At 43.2% G+C, this 16974-nt stretch overlaps 1 protein-coding gene across 7 annotated transcripts in view; it reads left to right on the top strand.

Moving 5' to 3' along the window:
- Positions 1–11763: 11763 nt before the first annotated feature.
- TSC22D1 (TSC22 domain family member 1) overlaps positions 11764–16974 on the top strand; it is a 141521-nt gene continuing 136310 nt past the window's right edge. For 6 of the 7 annotated variants that reach the window (XR_009347130.1, XR_009347131.1, XR_009347133.1 and 3 more), the window contains exon 1: positions 12057–15330. Coding sequence is in view for 3 of the 7 variants with exons in the window: in XM_059144832.1 (XP_059000815.1) it covers positions 12479–15330 (2852 nt within the window). In the remaining 4 variants the exon portion in view is untranslated. Of the gene's footprint in view, positions 11866–12056; positions 15331–16974 lie in introns of those variants that run through there. The other variant, XM_059144831.1, reaches the window with a different exon arrangement.

Here is a 16974-nt window from a genome sequence, read left to right as displayed (position 1 = left end):
CTATTTTTTTCAAATAAACTAACTGCATGCAAGTCTTGTCTCTCATTTTGGAGGAACTCAGTCTAAGACATATGGGATATTTGATATATGTAATCTATAGTACTTCTTAGTAAATTCTTGTTGAATAATTGACAATGTAGCAATAGGTTTCTATTTTTCACTTGAATTACATCATTTGAGTAGTAGAAACCCCTAATGTTACAGGAAATAAGGCCCTAATGTACATTTGATGGCAGATTCTTTGTAGTATGATTCTGACTATATATGTCACTTGAGCTGTATGTCAGGGTCATTATCATTAGGAAACTAGCTTAGGCCTCAGGAGAAGACAGTAATGATATAAAATGATGTTCAGGAGTCCAGGTTCTATATGTTTCTTTTTGCCTGAAGGTGTGCCTGCCTCCCTCGCCCTCCCCTCAAAATAAATAAAAATAAAGGAGCCAAGACAGAGATAGAGATGGATCCTTTATTTTACTTATTTAAATAATCTCTGTGCCTAATGTGGGACTCGATCTCATGAACCTAAGATCAAGAGTCTCATGTTCTACTGAGTGAGCCAGTCAGATGCCCCAAGAAATGGATCTTTTAAATGCGAAGGGATTTGGTAAGAGAGTGGACCTGCTTAATCTTCCAGAAACTTCTCCTAGCTGCTCTCCAGCCTACCACAGGCACTTGAGAGTTCTGTAATAATTCAAAGTTTTAGGGGCACTTGACTGGCTCAGTTGGTTGAACACAGGACTCTTCATCTCAGGGTCATGAGTTCAGGCCCTATGCTGGGCATGGAGCCTACTTAAAAAAATAAACAAAAATAAAATAAAATAAAATAAAATAAAATAAAATAAATTCTATCCCTATGCAGCTTTTCTGGATATTACCACAGTACCCCTAACTAAGTACTTGCTCTATTAGTGAATCTATTATTCTTTCATGACCTAATTATTGCACATTTCTGCTGGTGGTATAAGTGTAATATGACCTACTGAAATATGATTATAATCATTCCAGAATGTTCTGTTACAAGGTCTGTAGGCACAAGCAGACTTTTCAGTTCCACATTAAAAATGAGCTACAATTTAGACAAGTCTGCCACGTTTGTGGGCAGAGAGACCTCATTGAAACAAAAGCAACCAATTCTTTTTATCTTTGCTATTAGAAGAAAGCAATGGTGGAATTCTTCCAAAATAGTGGATAAAGGATAATACTTTAATTGATTTTTTCTCCCTTGGATTTGCTGCCTAAACTATTTTTTTTTTCTTTTGGTCTAGACCAAATTTCTAATGATTTCACATCCTTTTACACACAATATAGCTTGGGGATGGGGGGCCCCACTGGTGTTGATTGAGAGGTTCAAGATGGCCTAGGAATGCAAAGTGCCCTTGGGAAATTCACATGCAAATAATGAGGTGGAGGTTGTACCTAAAATACTGATCAAAATGCAATTCAATCTGTGCAAGAGACTTCAGGCCCTTCTGGCCCAATACAGCCACCGCCAAGTCAATGGAATGAGGGCCTTTCCTGAACATAACAAACAAGTTTAAACTTTTAAAATGTTCCCTAGTTTCCCTGTTGAAAATGGAGTTTAAGCTTAGGTTTAAAAAAAAAAAAAAAAAAAAAACCTTCGATTTAATCCTTTAAAGGTAGAGCTGATGACTTATTACTGTTATTTATTTTTAAACATAAAACCTACTTTTTAGTCTTTCTCCTTAGGAATATTCCATCTGTCTCTGAAGGGATAATAGGCTGCCATGGAATAGAATTGGTAAATGTTAAATACATAGGGGCTTAATTTTATTCTATGCAGGGCTGTTTGCTATCATGGTGTTTATCAGGCAACAAGCAGTCTCAAAGAATTTTTTAGTGTGTTGTTACTAGCCCTGCTTTCTGTTACATTTGGTGTATTTTCCTGGTCATCTTAATAATATTGTTAGAACATAAAGGCTTCTCTAACCCCAATTGTCTACCATTAAAAAAAAACCAAAAGCAAAAACACAGCAACAAAAAATTAAGACAACTAACAATACTTACATACTTACTCAGAATGAATTATCAAAATAAGGAGCTATAATTGAAGTTTTTTCCATCTGTACTGGACACTACCAGATGCTCATTTCCTGGCGGATGTATGTATCAAAGAGACATCATAGTTTCTAAACTACAGTGCTGCCATTATTTTACTTTGGAATTTTTTTTTTTTTTTAAAAGATTTATTTATTTAAGTAGTCTCTACACCCAACATGGGGCTCAAATTCACAACCCTGAGATCAAGAGTCCCTTGCTCTACCAACTGAGCCAGTCAGGGGCCCCACATTGAAATTATTCTTATCTAATTTCCAAAGATCCATATTGTGCCTATGTAGTTGGGGGATGAGGAAGTATTTGCAATGATTTGGAAGTCTCTGATTACTTTTAGCTTGGAGGAAGAATGTCTTTGGTGAAACATGAACCAAATTGTTCTCCTGCTCCTTTCCATTTGCTCTTTGTTTACGATAAGGTTATGCAAATATACCTTTAAGCTGGGGGTAAGGGTAAGGGGTGGTATCTCCTTTTGTGCTTTCATGGATATATAAAAGACCATTGCATAGGCAATTTCATCTGCTAAAGAGCACACAGTAGATATTCAATTAATTACACTGAAGTTGAATCAGTCTTCTCTTTCCTGTCCTTAGTTCTTCTAAGGAGAACAAAACCCCATTTCCTATCTTCTAGTTCTTACCAATATTGCAGCTACAAATTATATGCTTTTAGTTGATTCTACTTTAAGTACAGAGGAGAAAAACCATATTGTAACCTAATGAAGTGAAAAAAAATCTGCAATCAGATGAGATCAGCCTGGTTGTTAATATGCATTTGTGAGATGTTGAATGTTCTTTTAATTAGTCAATATGCTTTTATTTGTTTTTATTGTCCATTTTTGCAGGAGTATTATTCACGAAATACAACTCATCATGTCCTTAGGATGGACAGAAAAGCAAGTGGTGTTATATTAGGTGGCTAGGTGCTGCACAATTATCACAAAGAAGAAAATGAAGTATTATACTATTTTGGGGTGCCATCAGTGTGAAGCTCAATTTCGAGGTTTGGTGAGGGGAATGAGACTGGGGCAGGAGGAAGGTGGAGAGGTGAATGGGAAGGCAAGAGGGAGGAATGGCAAATGAGTTCACTGTAAAATCTATTCAACATTCAAAAAAAATGTTGACTTATAGATCAAAGGCATTAGAAAATATGTGAAGGCCTGAGTCTTAAATGAGTGACTCATCTGGTACAACTAGTAATAAGATGAATGCTAAGTTAATGTCTTATTAGAACAGAGTTATTGGAAACAGTGCCAAAGGCTATTTTCTTTGGACATTTTAATGATGCAGAGCTGGGTGGAAATGGCGATTTGCCTCCTCTGAGGATCCTACAGACCTAAAACGCTCTGGGGTCAGAATCTTCCTGTTCTTCTACAAAAAGGCACAGCAAAAAGAAGTCCTATTTTCAGGCAGCTACCGTGTATTTGCTAGGAATATGTTTCAGGTACAGAATCATTACCATTAAAAAAGAATTTATTAACTACTTGTATAGTGTGCTAAGTAAATATTATGTACTTAAAAATATATCCATAATGATATCCATAATATCCAATAAAGTGGCTTCTTCATGCTAACCTTAATTTTATAATAGAAGGCAGGTGTTTATTATTCTGGCAATTGTAGGGGAAGAAAAATAATTCTCTCTCTACCCTCAGAATTCTTCGTTGAGACCGTTGTAATAAAAGGCAGATTAACAAGAGGAAAACAAACAGAAGTTTGTATACACAGGATGTATACACAGGATACATGTATACACAGGATACATGTATACACAGGATACACTCAGGAAAAATGAGTATCTCTCCAAGGTGTCTTTAGAATTCAGGATTACATGCTATCTTAATAGGAAAAGGGTAGGGGAGGTATAGACCTCTTAGGTAGCATGGGTGAGTTTTAGGAAAGATGAATGGGCCAATAGAAGAACAGATGGGAGGTATGATAGTCTGTGACAAAGTCTGTCTGAGCATGGTGTCAACTTGAAGAGTCTTCTTCATGACAAGAGTTAGCGTTCTTTGGTTGAGGAAACTCTAGGGGAGGGCATGTATGACACCTGGGTTCCCTTTGGAGAATATGTCTTCAGGCAGATAAAGGAAGTTCAGAGAAAGCCCTGCATTTGCTTTTTAAGTGCCTACAGCTCAGCTCAAAATATCAATATATCAAAACAGCATGTGGTGGCATGTCCTATTACCCTCCACAATCATAAATAAAAGAAAGATATTTCATGAAAGAAGAAATGAAAAAATAACAGCAAACCCTCATTTGATATTAACACTTCAAAACAGAAGTTTTGACTAATAGTAAATTTTTTAGACTTATTAACTAAGTCAAGCTTTAAACAATGGATCATTTTATCTGAAATCACTCTATTCATTGTAGGCTTTGTAGGAGGTCTGTGATTAGCCGCGCCAAGTAAGTTCTTAGAAAATAGCTCTGGAGCTCATCTGCCTGGAAGAAGCCCATGAATCCTTCATATCCTTAAACTAGGATGGAAAGAGTACATTACCAGAATCCACAAAGGCTGAAGATTCCAGGTCTCACTGGTATTTAACATGATGCCCTGTCCTTAAACAAATGCGAAGCTATCAGAAAAGGAGATAGAGATTCAACTCATATCTTCTTACTGTTTCCACTGAACTTTGCTGTTTACCAGAAAAAAAAAAAAAAAAAAAAAAAGCAGCTTTGGGCATGATGTTCCATGAAAAAGAGTAGTCAGCAATTTGTTACCGGCTTAGGTTGGACAAGGAGAATTTTACAGAGATCAAGTAAAGAACAGAGAAGGAAATTTAATACCATTGAATGCCCTTGACCAAAATTTTGATAATGAGCTTGTTTCCTAGTGTCATAATTTCTGAACTTAATGTTCTTCAGCGATATCTTATGAACAATCTAGTAATAAAGTTTATGTGATAAATTATGTTGACAACATTATTACATAATGCGGGATTTAAGAAATTCTTTATGAGTCTTTGTTGAGTGCCTATCATATGCCTGGCAGAATAAAGAAAATTTAGCTCCTTTCTCAAGATGCTTTTTACTGGAATTACTCCTTTCAAAACTCTTATTTTTATCACATAATTTTGGATCAATGTTGGATTAGTACAGACTATTACCCCATTTCATTCAAATATGTATTGATATGGGTGTAATTTAACAAAAATTTTTGTGATCCTGGTTATGACTTGAATGAGGAGTATGTTCAGAAACTCTTTTAAGCATCAAAGGTACAACACTGAGTTGGCATTATCATGTGATCCCATTCCTATCTATAAATAACTAGAGCAAAATAGCACCTGGACCTTCTCTTCCATTTTTTTTTTTTAAAGATTTTATTTATTTATTTTGACGGACAGGGATCACAAGTAGGCAGAGAGGCAGGCAGAGAGAGAGGAAGGGAAGCAGGCTCCCTGCCGAGCAGAGAGCCCGATGCAGGGCTGGATCCCAGGACCCCGGGATCATGACCTGAGCCGAAGGCAGAGGCTTTAACCCACTGAGCCACCCAGGCGCCCCACTCTTCCATTTTTTGATGGAAAGCTTGGTTGGTATCTTTGCAATTAATTTTATATTGACCTCAGTTAGGCTGTGTCACGTATATACTTAATTTTCTTGAGTTTGACAAGTGTGTAGAACATGTAATAAAACAAACCAACCATGTTGGACTTTTTCCTCCTAAGTTTCATCTCACACTTTTCTTTGAAATTCTAACCTCTCCTCTTTAAATCATTCTAATTTTATCATTCCTATAGAAAGAGTTTGTAAATACCTTCTATGCAGAAGTAGTACTATTGCCTGTAACATTATGTGGTCATAACATTAACGGATTTTATCTTATGCTTCTGATTCCAATTATCTTGTGTGCCTTTAAGACTTTTCTTCGTTTCTTAAAGGTATTAAAACATGAAATGATTTTGGCCTTTAAGACTAATGATTTCCTGTTTTTCTATAATAAAATTAACTGGAGATGTCAATTTAAGTTTGTTAATAAAAACTACTTTCTCAATTTTCTTCTAAAAGATAAAGTCAGAGCAGAGGGAGAAAATGAATGACCAAAGGAAAATTTCATACTTTGGAATGACTTCAACAGCCATTCCTTTCCCCCTGAGCTTGAGACTTGAGATACACCTAACTGTTCATGAACCTAATCTTTAAATACAAAGAAACACTGGCTGCTATGATTTGTTGTACTTCTTCACCTGGTTTTGGTTCATGCATGGTAGAAGGACAGAGGTCTTATTAGATATTTAATATAAACAAAAATCATAAATTTATTTCTATAACTTTAAGTATTCAAGTAGATGTGCAAATACAAATTGTTCCTTAAAACATACTGCAAAGGCTAGGTTACTATTATCTCTATTCTGTAGGGGCTCATGTTCAATAAACACTAATTGCTAAAATGGGAAAACACTTATCTTGTCCTGTATAGACAGCATTCTTTAATTATGGGTAATTAATGCCTTTTTTCAAGCATTTGACATCTACTTTTGATCAGTGAAAATCATCCAACTTATCAAATCATTGTTCTGTTCATTTAATTTCTACATGGCCACAGTAGAGTCTGTAAAATGTATACTCTTTCTTAGAATGTCTCTACATCGGGAGAAAATGGTGCTCCCAGATTCTTTGGAGATACCTCATAAGAAAAATCAAAACATGAGAATTCTGTAGAAATTTAACTTGGGAGCTAGAATTAGCAGGAGCCTGATTTAACAATATGTCTGGAGGCAGCTGTGAGGGGTGGTTACAGTACAGCTTGATTTGCATCTCAGCCCTCCACTTGCCAAGTTGTGAGAACGCAACCTCTGGGCACCTCACTTTACTCATTTGTAAAATGGGGTAATTATAGCCCCTACTTTATACAGTTGTGAGAATTGAGATAAAACACTTAAAGCATGTAGAACAATGTGTGGTACAGAGGAGGCGTTAAGTATTAGCTCTCATCTGGGGAAATCTGGAGTACTATTTGAGTTTAGACTAAAAAAACCCCTAAATTAACAAATTATTTCTTTTTGCAATGTCAATTCCTGGTTCTGTAGCGAAGTTAGAAATGATTTTTTTAAGTTGTGAGAAAATTCTCCAAATTAAACACTCATAAGTCAGAAAAGACTGGCTATAGAAGTAGCTGTAACATTTATATATGGTCAAACAGGGAAAGAGTCTTTTATCCTCTTCATGTAGAAGAAAAGCTGTATGTAATTACTGTGTGTGCAGCATATCTTTCTTGGCATTCAAAAGCATTAAGAGAACACTCATTAATTTCCAAGAGAGTTTTGAAAAATGCTAGTTCCTAGAATTCAGGCTGAATTTTTAGGGAAAAAAAATCTCTCGACACAGAGGCACAGAATCAGAAATTAAGAGGACCTGAATACCCAGATTTAGGTATAAATTTTGGACAACTTATTTAATCTCTCTGTGATCACTTTTAAAATGGGAATGATAAGGTTTTCTCCTTCAAATGAGCTATTGTGTGTCAGTGTGTTCTCTGAACCATAAATTAAAATTTCTGGATTCAAACTTTTATTTTATAAGCATATCTCCCTTGAGGATATAAAATTGTTTCACTGACCAGAAACACACTTGTATTGAAAACTTAACAAATGCTGCAAAAATGAATTATAAGCTAAACTGTACACATTGAATTTTGAATGAGAAATTTCAAAATAAGCATTTTGTTCTATTTACAGAAGTCAAATAGCACATACTACTTTTGGTCTCATTTAAAACATTTTCTAGAGAGTGAATTGATTTATAAACATGCTGTAATATCCCTAGGCATAAGTTTCTGCATATGTAAAAATGTGTGATTTCATGTTTATAACTCATTTAAAACGTTGATTCCCCCCCCCCCCCAGATGACATTTAAGAGTTACAGATAAGTAATACTGCATGACTGAAGCAGTGGTTAGCTAGAATTAATAGTGTAACAGTGGCATCTTTTCTGCACACATTTCTCTTTTAATATCTGTCTTTGCCACTCACAGCCATTCTGAGTCAAGCATTCCCTTCCTGCATTACTTCTGGAGAATCACTTGGTTTTAAATACTGACCTATTTCACAGTTCTAATAGGTAAGTTGTGTTACAATGTTCAGCAAATTTTGTATTTTATGGTAGGAACAGAAACACTAAACACAGCCAAATATACACGTTGGTTTGCAATGTTGCAGTGACTAGATTTAAGTGAACACTGCACTACAGACTAATCTTTCAATCAATAGAGAGTAATTCAGAGCTGCACCTTCGGAATGTAAACAGGAGAAATTCAGTCTTTGAAAAGGCAAAGGATAACTCTACGTACTGAGTTCAAAGCATTTAATGACTTCATTATGCATCTCAGTAGGCATTTAGTATTAATGTAAAAAAAAAATCCAGACTTTTTTTTTTTTTTTTAATTAAAAGGTGGTAACATAACATTTGGCAGTTCGAGCACTTCTTGTTTTAATGTGCTTGTATTCAGGTATTCCTGGTCCCAGAAATGCTGGCAACTGAGAGATATAGAGAGGTTTTTAAAACTCAGGTTTCCTTAATTGCAGAGTTTGTTGCTTATAGCTTAGTGGGGCTTGATTCAGCCTAAACGGGAATCTGAAAGTGATTTAGCAGACAAAAATGAAATACATTTGAAAAGGCCATGGCCTGCGTCTCCCCTCCCCCAAATCAAAACAGCCCCAAACAATATCCTTTACTACTGGTCAGAACAAGTATCTGCTTTTGGGGCGCCTGGGTGGCTCAGTGGGTTACATCTCTCTGCCTTTGGCTCAAGTCCTGATCTTAGAGTCCTGATCTCAGGGTCCTCGAATGGAGCCCCGCATTGGGCTCTCTCCCTGCCTGGGAGCCTGCTTCCCCCCACTCTCTCTGCCTACTGGTGATCCTGTCAAATAAATAAAATCTGGGAAAAAAAAAGTAACGAGTATCTGCTTTTATAGGGCTATCTCAACTCATTCTGTGGAATTCAGGTAAGACTTTAAATGTTTCTTCTGCTTCTAACCATATCAGCACAATTACAGAGGGTATTTAGGGCCCAAGGGGGTGTTGAGCTGTTGTTTGGGGTAATTTTAAACTTGGACCTAATGCAACATTGAGAGATTTTCTTTCACACTAGTCCAAAGAAACACATTTTGTCTATCTACATTCCATTGCACGTTCAATTGGCTGGGATAGTTTCTAATTTCCATTCACAAACTATTGAAATAGCAGGTCGGATTTGCATTTCAACATCGGATGGCCACCATTAATTCCCCTTTTCACCTGCAACAAGAACTGTTGGGTATTAAAAAAAATTATTATTGTAAAATATACCAATGGCCATGGGTATGTAAAAATAGTCATTTACATGTTCATGAATATCGTAACACAAGTACGATCTTTTCAAATGTAGTTCATTTTTATTATCACACCATTTTCAATATTGTGTGCACCTACTTTGTACCTAGCACACAGCTCCACATTAGCAAATTAAAGTAAAAAAGGTAGTCCCTCGTTTCAGTGGGAGAGACCACAGAAAAAGCAACAATGTATCATAATTTTGATACAGGATACACATGGGATAGGAAGGGTGCATTCCTATTCAGTAATAGAACTGTGACACGCTGAGGGAGGGAATGAAGACAATCGTTTAAAGAAACTTAAAGGTAATGCACCGAATTGACAACTAGATGTCTATCAAACTGTGCGAGACTACAGCTCTTTATGCTTAAGCTCCTGAAATAGGATTACAGATTGTAAATTTGTGAGATTTCCTAAATTAGATGTCTAACCATAAAAGTTTAGTTCCCCAACAATCTAAGTTAAAAAAATAAAAAATTCTCTCTAGGATTCTCTATTATCAGTTTGTTGTTTAATTCCTGGGCGAGAAGCACATTCTAGCTTGGAGCTAGAATGTTTTGCCGGGTAATGCTAGGGAAGCAACTTCCAGTCAATTGCCTCCAATCAAACCTAACACGACTTCTATAGAACTATGCTCAGACCATGCAGGTCTTTTTCCTTTTTTTTAAACTGGAATTGCAGATGGCTCTTTTTCTTTTCTAACCCCAAGACGTGGTCTTCATTTGTCACTGCACTCATTTTGCCAACAAGATGTGTCTTTTCAGTCAAATCTGTGGAGGCTATAGCCTGGACAATTAAACGAAAAGACATCTCCGCCGGCGATAAGCTCCACCTGTTGAGGTCAATTAAGTTTACAGGGCTAGGCTCCTTCTTCCGTCCAGGTAGGGATGGGCTGCTAGCACGCGCTCTCTAAGGAGCCTACCCCGGAGGAACTTAAGCAATTAATAGCAAACAGCTGCCAACAGCTGCCTGGCTAGCTTACCCCTGCCCGTCGAAGGGCGAGGGGACCGCATGGCAGCCACAACTGAAAGGCACAAAAGGCAGCACCTATCTTGAAGACACTCTGGCCTCGCGAATACCGCTCCCGGCGCAGGGGCCTCCGCCTAGGGGGCGCGGGCGACGCGGGCCGGGGGCGAGCCCAGGTGCGGCGACGTGGGGGAGGGCTCCGCCACGCGCCAAGGAAGAAAGCCTGACTCATGTCGTGTCCTGGCGGTGGCGGCAGCTGCGGCGGGCTCCTGGGAACTGAAACTCGTGATGCTGTTGCTGCGGAGAAAAGCCTCATTACCCATTCCGCAGGCGGGGGGGGGGACACCATCCAGGGCGGGGACACCACCCAGGGCGCGTACACCCGAGACCCGGGGCTCCGGCAGCCTCTGCGGGCCCCTCCCCGCAGCTCCCCCTCCCCTGCCGCGTGCCCGCGCGCGCGCCGGCCGCGTGTGAGAACAGAGCGGACACACCTAACCTGCGCGCGCCCCGCACCCTGCCCCACCCCCACTCGGGCCCAAACTCAGACCCGGATTCGCTCCCCCGGCCGAAATTCCCCACCCCCACCATCCCCCGGCGTCGGCGCCTCCGCGAGCCTTCGGCAATTTCCGTCGGGATACCCAGCGCTCGGCAAGGCCAGAAGCCCGGCCGCCTCCTACTCCGGCGGACCCGGCTTTATGTCTGCGGCGCCGGGGCGCATGCGCAGACGCCATCTTCCCTCCTTCTCCTTTGCTTGCCCCCTCCCCCTCGCCACCGCCACCGCCTCCTCTCGCCGGCGGTCGCCCCTCCTCCTCCTGCGCTCGGGCGCTGGTCCCTCCTCTCCCGATGCCGCGAGAGACCGGGGGATACGGTGGAGCTGGAGAAGAGCACTAGTAACAACCATCACAGCCCCCTCCCCGCCCGCCGCCCTCCCTCGGCACCCACCCACTCACCCGCCCTGTTTGCCGACACCGACCAACCCCACCTCTCGTTCCTTTGAACGGCGTCGGCTGCAGTCGCTTGCACCAGTCCGTCTGGCCACCAACGCCGCCGAGAAGGAGCCGCCGCTGCCTGCGGCCCACTCCCGCCCCGGCCGCGGGAGCACAGGGTGAGGACGAGCCGGCTGCGGAGGAAGAGGACAGGAGCGGCTCGCACCCCTCTGCGCTAGCGCACATCCCGCCGCCCTCCGGGGAGGCTCGGGCGCCGGCCCCTTCCTCCCCGAGGACGTGTGCCGAGCCGAGGCGCCTGCCCTGAGGGAGGAAAATGCTCGGGCTCCATGGCTGCCAGTGATGGAGCGGTCCCTGGGCTCCCGCTGCCACTGCCGCCGCCGCGCCCCGGCCGTGCTCCGCGAGGACCCGGCGTCTCTGCGCGCCCGCCCGCGCCTCGTTGCTGGGCTCACCGTACCGGGCGCCCCGCCGCCGCCGCCCCGCTCCGAGCCTCGCCGCCCCGGCCCCAGCCGCGGCCAGCGTTTGCTCACGGAACAGCCGCCGCGAGCCCAGGGGGTTTGAAAGGGTCCGAGGGGCGTGGGGGGAGGGCTAAGCGGGGACAGCGGGGCCGGGAGGGGAGGTTTGAGCGACACTGAGCTCGGGGCTTGCCGGCGGCGGCGGCGCTGGGGGTGGCGAGGGGAAGGCGACACTCGCTCCGCGCTGCCTTCGTGCAGAGCGACCGGGAGGGCTTTGCAGCGGCCGCCGCCGCCGCCGCCGCGGCGGGAGGAGGGGTTGAGGTGGTTTCTGAGTTGTCCGGAGAAGGTGGGCATTTCTCGGTTTTCCCACCCCCTCCCCTTGTCTCTCCCTTGCCTTGTCTCCCCCTCCCTCCTGCCCCGCACCCCACGTGAAGCGGAATATAAAGGGGGGTGTGAGACTAGAGGGGAAAGTGAATGGCGAAGGACTGAAGGGGTCCCCCCTTCGGGTCCCTGGCCGCCCTGTTCACCCTCGTTCATCCTCCCTTCCCGAAGCTCGCCCTCGAAGGCAGGAGCGGCCGGCGCCTTCGGCTGAGGAGGAGGAGAAGGAGGAACCGCGCCGGGCGGAGCGTCAGGTCCCGTTTTCCTCCCCGGCGTCTTGAATACAAAGATTACGGTGCAGAAGGAAATTGCGCTCGCCTCCTCCGCCCCCCGGTACCCGACACAATGCACCAGCCGCCTGAGTCCACCGCCGCCGCGGCCGCGGCCGCAGCAGACATTAGTGCTAGGAAGATGGCGCACCCGGCAATGTTCCCTAGAAGGGGCAGCGGTAGTGGCAGCGCCTCTGCTCTCAATGCAGCAGGTACCGGCGTTGGTAGTAGTGCCACATCTTCCGAGGATTTTCCGCCTCCGTCGCTGCTCCAGCCGCCACCTCCTGCAGCATCTTCTACGTCGGGACCACAGCCTCCGCCTCCACAAAGCCTGAACCTCCTTTCGCAGGCTCAGCTGCAGGCACAGCCTCTTGCGCCAGGCGGAACTCAGATGAAAAAGAAAAGTGGCTTCCAGATAACGAGCGTTACCCCGGCTCAGATCTCCGCCAGCATCAGCTCTAACAACAGTATAGCAGAGGACACTGAGAGCTATGATGATCTGGACGAATCTCACACGGAAGATCTGTCTTCTTCCGAGATCCTTGATGTGTCACTTTCCAGGGCTACTGACTTGGGGGAGCCTGAACGCAGCTCCTCAGAAGAGACTCTGAATAACTTCCAGGAAGCTGAGACACCTGGGGCAGTTTCTCCCAACCAGCCCCACCTTCCGCAGCCTCATTTGCCTCACCTTCCCCAACAGAATGTTGTGATCAATGGGAATGCTCATCCACACCACCTCCATCACCACCATCACATTCATCACGGGCACCACCTACACCATGGGCACCACCATCCATCCCATGCTGGTGTGGCCAGTACATCCATTCCCGGAGGGCCACCCTCGAGTCCAGTATCCAGAAAACTCTCGGCCACGGGAAGCTCTGACAGTGTTATGCCAGCTGTACCAACTTCTGCTGTCTCATCGGGTGGCTCACCTGCATCTGTAATGACTAATATCCGTGCTCCAAGTACTACCGGCAGTATAGGTATAAGTTCTGTTACTGGCACGAATACAATGAATACTGTTAACATTACTGCTGTGGGTAGTTTTAATCCTAGTGTGACGAGCAGCATGCTTAGTAATGCTAGTGTAAATGCAAGCAATATTCCTAGTGCTGCTAGTGTGAGCGTGGGGCCTGGAGTTAGCAGCGGTGTTAATATGAATATCTTGAGTGGCATGGGCAATGGTACTATTTCTTCCTCCGCTGTTGTCAACAGTGCCCCTAACGCAGCTGCAGGGATGACTGTGGGATCTGTTTCAAGTCAGCAGCAACAGCCAACAGTTAACACGTCCAGGTTCAGAGTTGTGAAGTTAGATTCTAGTTCCGAACCCTTTAAAAAAGGTAGATGGACTTGCACCGAGTTCTATGAGAAAGACAATGCTCCACCTGCTGCAGAAGGTGTGGCGATGAATAAAGTGGTGGAAACAGTAAAGCAAAACCCAGCAGAAGTGACTTCTGAGAGGGAGAGCACTAGTGGGAGCTCAGTGAGCAGTAGTGTCAGCACACTGAGTCACTACACAGAGAGTGTGGGAAGTGGAGAGATGGGAGCCCCGACTGTAGTGGTGCAGCCGCAGCCGCCAACTCTTCAAGGTATGGCTCTTCAGCAGGTGGATTTCAGCAGCTCTGGTCCTCCGAGTATCTCTCAATCGCAGATCACGCAAGTACAATTACAGCCTCAAGAACTGAGCTATCCTCAAAAGCAAGGTCTTCAGCCAGTACCTCTGCAAGCCACGCTCAGTGCTGCCACTGGTATCCAGCCACCACCTGTTAGCGTGGTTGGTGTAACTTCAGCTTTAGGTCAGCAGCCTTCCATTTCCAGTTTGGCTCAACCCCAACTGCCATATCCTCAGACGGCTCCTCCAGTGCAGGCTCCCCTTCCAGGGGCCCCACCCCAACAGTTACAGTATGGACAGCAGCAACCGGCTGTTTCTACGCAGATGGTCCCAAGCCATGGCAAAGCAGTGATTCAGAATCCCGCTTCAGAGTATGTACAGCAGCCACCGATTCTCCAAACAGCGGTGTCCTCGGGACAGCCCTGCGCTGCAGGAGTGGGAGCAGGAACAGCAGTGATGCCTACGGCCCAGCCACAGAGTATCCAGCTGCCAGTGCAGCCCGCAGCAATCCAAGCACAACCTGCAGGGGCATCTGGCCAGCCTGTTGGCCAGGCTCAGGCGGCTGTATCTGTTGTACCTCCTGGCAGTCAGATTGCAAATATTGGTCAACAAGCGAGCATACCTACTGCAGTGCAGGGACCCTCTACCCAAGTCACACCTTCAGTTATTCCGCAAGGTGCTCCTCCATCTTCACAGATAGTCCCACCTGCTCCAACTGCGATTATTCATCAGGGAGTTCAAACTAGTGCTTTAAGCCTTCCTCAACAGTTGGTCCTTGCACCCCAAAGTACCTTGTTAACTGTGCCTCCCCAGCCTCAAGGAGTAGAATCAGTAGCTCAAGTTTCGCAGCCGTTGCCTGCAGTTAGCCCTTTGCCCTCTGCTAGTAGTATTTCTGTTACAAATCAGGTTAGTTCAACCGGTCCTTCTGGAATGCCTTCTGCCCCAACAAACTTGGTTCCACCACAGAATATAGCACAAACCCCTGCCACTCAAAATGGCAATTTGGTTCAAAGTGTTAGCCAACCTCCCTTGATAGCAACTAATATAAATCTGCCTTCGGCACAACAGATCCCACTAAGTTCTACTCAGTTCTCCGCACAATCATTAGCTCAGGCAATTGGAAGCCAAATTGAAGATGCCAGGCGCCCAGCGGAACCCTCCTTAGTTGGCTTACCTCAGACTATCAGTGGTGACAGTGGGGGAATGTCAGCAGTCTCAGATGGGAGTAGCAGCAGCCTAGCAGCCTCTGCTTCTCTTTTCCCGTTGAAGGTGCTACCGCTGACGACACCCCTGGTGGATGGCGAGGATGAGAGGTAAGATCATGCCGTGTTTCTGCAGACATTCAACAGATTCAAAGTTAATCTGTTCAGTAGCTATGTATCTGCACAACATTTGTCAAAAGCATTACCTATTTTTTCATTTTTGTATGTGAAAATGCGGTTTCGTGGTAAGTTTTCTAGAGCAAGAGTGGTGGAATGGTTTCAGAGTGGATAGTAAGTGGTGGATGCAAGTAATATGTAACAGACTAGTTATTGAGCAGAAAGTATAGGTCTGGGGGCACCAAGTGTTTTTGTTACTTATGAAATGCTTTTTAAAGGGATTTATTATGAACGGAAAATTTTTGCTAACCCATATAATAGTAAATCTAGTCATTTGAATTTCTAAAATCCTTATGATAATCTCTTGAAGTGGGGGTTGTTCCCACGGTGGTTTCTCCTTTACTAGATTGGACAATCCTTTTCACTTCTACTGTGTTTGATCTTAGACTGTGAAAGATAATGTTACCTGCTTTTCCTAGTCAGACATTAGAGGAAAAAGATGACCTAGTCTGGGTTATATAGGTTGCCCTTATACTGTAATTGACCAACTTTTGTGTACTTATTTAATGGTCATTTTAACTGACCAGAACAGGAATGGGAATCTTAAAAAGTATCTTGTGGGGGAGGAGGGTATACACTGTCAAAATTACCAGGTTTATCTTTGAAAGAAGTATCCTGTACGTTTTTCCTTTTGTTTGGTAGATCAAGGTGGTAGCCATTTTAAAAAGTAAGGAAAGTCTTAGAGGGTTGAATTTACAGAGGCTTGAAAATAAGACTTTGTTCTCCAGATAATGTATTCCACCTGTTCCCTCTTTGCCAAAAAAATACCTAAAGCCAAAAATACAGTATTAATCGAGTGTTTTTGTAATTGAACTGGAAATAATGCTCCAAACATGCCATTGAATCAAATTGTGTCTTTTAAGCTGACTGCCTAGAAAAGTTGTGAAATCTCTAATGAGTCTACATTGCTTTAAAGTTGATTTTTAAAGGAATGTTCTTTTCACAGATTTGCTGGTCTGTGACTAACCTTGATCAAAAGAGTATCATAGGAGTTAATGACAAAAGGCTGCTCATTTTAACCATCGAACTTTGAATAAACTCTAAAGACACTTAATTATTTTAGTGTTAGTTGTAGATTTTTGTGATTGAACTTTCATCAGACCCAATTGGAAATTTTTTCACCTGGGAGAAATTGAGGGTATTTCAAAAGAATTGCAGTCTTAGAAAAATATTGCAGTGAGGTTTTCATAATATATATATATATATTTTAGTTCCTTAAAAGATGTAAGGTAAAGGCATCGTTAATTGAAATAATTTAAAATCTTGTCTTTCAAGATTTTTGTTTTTTTAAAATTTTTCCAGGAGTCATGTAATTAAAACCTTGTTATCTAACCAAATGTGTTCTGTATCATGTATACGAAACTGAACTTAAGAGTTAGACCTCTTCTAAGAGGTAGTTTCCTTAGTAGTCCTACTATAATTAATGATAAACTTTGTTTCATATGCTAATTGCTAACAGTCACTATAATTTTAAAGTATTTGTCCCAAATATTAATGTTTTCTAAATCTAAGGGGCATGATTGAGTGAAACTCCTGAAAATCAGGTCTATTATGTAGGTGCTAAATTCAGAGAAATAA

This window comes from Mustela lutreola, chromosome 13, assembly GCF_030435805.1.
Source record: "Mustela lutreola isolate mMusLut2 chromosome 13, mMusLut2.pri, whole genome shotgun sequence".
Lineage (NCBI taxonomy): Eukaryota > Metazoa > Chordata > Mammalia > Carnivora > Mustelidae > Mustela > Mustela lutreola.
The sequence above is the reverse complement of the archived record's forward strand: the minus strand, read 5'-3'. Positions and strand labels throughout refer to the sequence as shown.